Consider the following 3786-nt stretch of genomic DNA (forward strand, 5'->3'; position numbering starts at 1 on the left):
CTTTCCCTTGGTCACTTTATCCCTCTCTCTTTCTGGTACAAGCTTTAATGAGGCTATGCACTGGATCACTGGGAAAACTCTCTGGATTTTTTGGGTTGGTTAGCTTGTAGTCAGGCTGGTTCCCTATCTGGTTCACCATGTGACTGCACGTATGGCCATATTTGCACAAGGGCACAGGTTGCAGGTAAGTATAGGGGACTGCTCCTTTCTTGGGCAGTGCTACTTTGTGCTCGTTTAAACTTCTCTGATTTTACAGTACTGCTGCCTGAAAAGCAGCCTTATGCATTTGAATCATTCTGACAAATGGGTTATTTAATCATTCAGCTGATAGGTCTGAGTCAAGGTGTGGGGCCAGCACTGTGATGGAGGCTTGTGATTTATACTGTGGAAGCAAACGGGTAGGATCACGTTTCATGAGTGTAGCTTCTGCTCACACAGAGAAACTGAATTTCTTGGCTGTCCAAAGGCCTAAATAACTATTTACAGTATGTCTGATTTTTGCACTAGTGTATTGGTATCTCTAGCAGATATCAATAAAAGAAAGCTGAAGAAAGAAATGACGTCAAATTCTGAGATACTTCTAGTGAAAGCGTTTTTTATAGTTGGATACAAAATTGTAATTAACTTGCATCTCACTAAGCAACTTTACCTTCTAAAAGAGTACTACGCAGAACTGTGATAATGGCAAAGTTTAGAAGTATTATCTAAAGTTTAGAAACTTTAGAAACTAAAGTTTAGAACTATTATCACAAAAAGTGTAAACTCCAAGAATTGTTTGTCTGAACTTGGCTGTGGATAAATCTGTGTAGGAGTTCAATTCTGCTTGAAAATCTTGTTTGAAAACCTTTCAGAATTTTGGCTTTATGGGTCACCTTTCTTACACAATGCCCTGCTTTAGGTCAAAACTCTTTCTTCTTTTCCTTTCAGTTTCACACAGGATGTTTACATGCAATTGGAAATCTCTTTGGCCTCATACTGAACAATGTTGAACTTGGGGAAAATCGCACGAAGAAACTTTGTACAGAATTATCAAACACAGCCATTCAGAACCTCTCACTGAGCCACGTGAAACTTTCATACATTGGCAAGTCAACTTTCCAGGGACTTCAGGGAACAAATCTTACAGTTTTAAACATTTCCCAAAATTCTCTGTCTGTGATAGAAGACGATTCATTTCAGTGGCTTTCAAGTTTACAATACTTAAACTTGGAGCATAATAACATCTATGTATCTTCACGACTGTTTTTTGGATTATCCAGCCTCAAATATCTGAATCTGATAAATTCACTTACTGGGAAAATTGCAGATTTTTCCTTTCAGTGGTTATACCAGCTGGAGTACCTTATAATGGACAATAACAATTTTCCAGGAATTACTGCTAATATGTTTACAGGTCTGAACAATCTGAAATACCTGAGTCTTTGTAATTGCAACATAAACTTACAAAGAATAGCTAACAAAACATTTTCATCACTTGCTAATTCCAGTTTGCAGGTTCTCAACCTCACAAAGACAAGAATCTCTACAATGGAAAGTGGGGCATTTTCCTCCTTAGGACAACTGAAAATTCTCGATCTTGGTCTCAATGAAATTAGTCAAGAGCTCACAGGTCATGAATTTAAAGGTCTCAATAATATACAGGATATTTATCTTTCCTATAACAAAAACCTGACATTGCAAAGTGAATCATTCATTTTTGTCCCAAGCCTTAGAAAACTGATGCTGAGGAAGGTCGGTTGCAGTAATCTGGCACTTTCTCCTTCGCCTTTTCATCCTTTACAAAATCTGACTGTCCTAGACCTCAGCAATAACAACATAGCAAACATAAAAGAAGACTTGTTTGATGGACTTCACAAACTTTTCATTCTGGATTTGCAGCACAATAATTTAGCCCGACTTTGGAAACAGGCAAATCCAGGTGGCCCTGTTCTTTTTTTAAGAGATCTTCCCAACTTGCAGATTCTTAATTTAAAATCCAATGGGCTTGATGAGATTCCAGTTCAGGTTTTCAAGGGTCTGTGTAAATTAAAACATTTGGATTTAGGATCAAATGATTTGAATTTGCTCCCAGCAACTCTGTTTGATAACCAAGCCTCTCTGAATTCATTGAACCTTCAGAAAAATCTGATAACCTCTGTTGAAGAAAATGTGTTTGGCCCAGCTTTCAAGAGCCTGAGAACACTAGAGATGGATTCCAATCCATTTGATTGCACCTGTGAAAGCATTGCTTGGTTTGCTGATTGGCTTAATGTGACCCAAGCATATATACCTGGATTGCGGTCCCAGTACATTTGCAACACCCCACCTAAATATCATGGTAGTCTGGTGTTGCATTTTGATAGCTCAGCCTGCAAAGACAGTGCTCCATTTAAACTTCTCTTTGTGATCACTACTACTATTGTGATGCTATTCATTTTCACCGTCCTTATCATACATTTTGAAGGATGGAGAATAGCTTTCTACTGGAATATTTTAGTGAATCGAACACTTGGTTTTAAAGAATTTGACAGACAGCAGGAAGAGTTTCATTATGATGCCTACGTTATTCATGCAAGACAGGACAAGAACTGGGTGTCTAAGAATTTCATCTCTCTGGAAAAAATTAACCACTTTCAAATCAGGTTTTGTTTAGAGGAACGGGACTTTGAAGCAGGTGTATCTGAATTTGAAGCCACAGTTAACAGCATGAAAATGAGCAGGAAGATTATTTTTGTGGTGACTGAACATCTCTTACAGGATCCCTGGTGCAAAAAGTGAGTAGGATATGAAATTATATATGTAAGGGGGAATATTTCTTAACAGACTTTTTTAACAAAGTAATCTTTTTTGCTGTGTAATTTATTAAAAAAATACCACTTAATAAAAAATAGCTTGCCAATTCTACTTTAATATATTGACTCAATATATCATAACTTCAGAATAATTCCTAAGTTAATAAAGTTCATTGCTCCACGTGTACACTAGTGGAAATTTAAATCTCTCAGTCACACTATTTTTTTTTTCAAAAAGTCAATCCATAACCTGTGTTATTATTAAAATTACATGTTTGAAAAAGAGCAATAATGGGTGAGATTACTATCATCCAGAGATTGTTTTTATTTGCCTTTAAACGAGTCTTTTCTCCTTTCTGATGTAGTGATCTTGAAAAGAAAGGAAATTTGCTAAATGAGGCTATATCAAGATAGCAGACATAGGTTATATTTTTAGAGGATTTTTTTTTTTTAGTTAGAAGGTCACTAATTTAAGATTTTTGTTTCAGTTTTAAGGTGTACCATGCTCTTCAGCAAGCTATTGAACAAAGTCGGGACTCCATCATACTTATCTTTCTTCACGATATCCAAGATTACAAGTTGTATCATGCACTTCACCTGAGAAGAGGAATGTTCAGATCTCGCTGCATCTTGAACTGGCCAGCTCAAAAAGAACGAGTCAGTGCATTCCATCAGCAATTAGTGATGGCACTTAAATCTAATAGTAAAGTGCGCTGAAATTTAAAAGTACATATTTGAATTTTGGGATTATTTTATTGCATATTTTCTATCATTGGAAAACTAAGAAACTTTCAGGAAGATCTGAAAAAGTTTGTCATGCTAGAACAATGCCTAAGAGTCACTATAATGTAAATTTACTTGTCTATTTTCCTGGTTTTGCTGATATTTTAATTCACCTGCACTGAAGTGACATGTTAAAATAGGTAATCATTGATAGTAATTTCAGTCTATTTATCGAAAATGTGGTAGAACTTTGGAAAGAAGTGAGAATGACTGATATTCTAGAAAAAATGTC

The 3786-nt window shown here is 36.1% G+C and overlaps 1 protein-coding gene across 1 annotated transcript in view; it reads left to right on the forward strand.

Annotated features, from left to right (window-relative positions):
- Positions 1–3489, forward strand: part of TLR3 (toll-like receptor 3) — a 9373-nt gene extending 5884 nt beyond the window's left edge. Inside the window, exons 4-5 of the mRNA XM_010135016.1 lie at positions 928–2753; positions 3260–3489. Coding sequence (XP_010133318.1) covers positions 928–2753; positions 3260–3488 — 2055 coding nt within the window. The 3' untranslated portion in view covers position 3489. The remainder of the gene's footprint in view (positions 1–927; positions 2754–3259) is intronic.
- The last annotated feature ends 297 nt before the right edge of the window (positions 3490–3786 follow it).

This window comes from Buceros rhinoceros, unplaced genomic scaffold (genome assembly GCF_000710305.1).
Source record: "Buceros rhinoceros silvestris isolate BGI_N320 unplaced genomic scaffold, ASM71030v1 scaffold11684, whole genome shotgun sequence".
Classification (NCBI taxonomy): Eukaryota; Metazoa; Chordata; class Aves; order Bucerotiformes; family Bucerotidae; genus Buceros; species Buceros rhinoceros.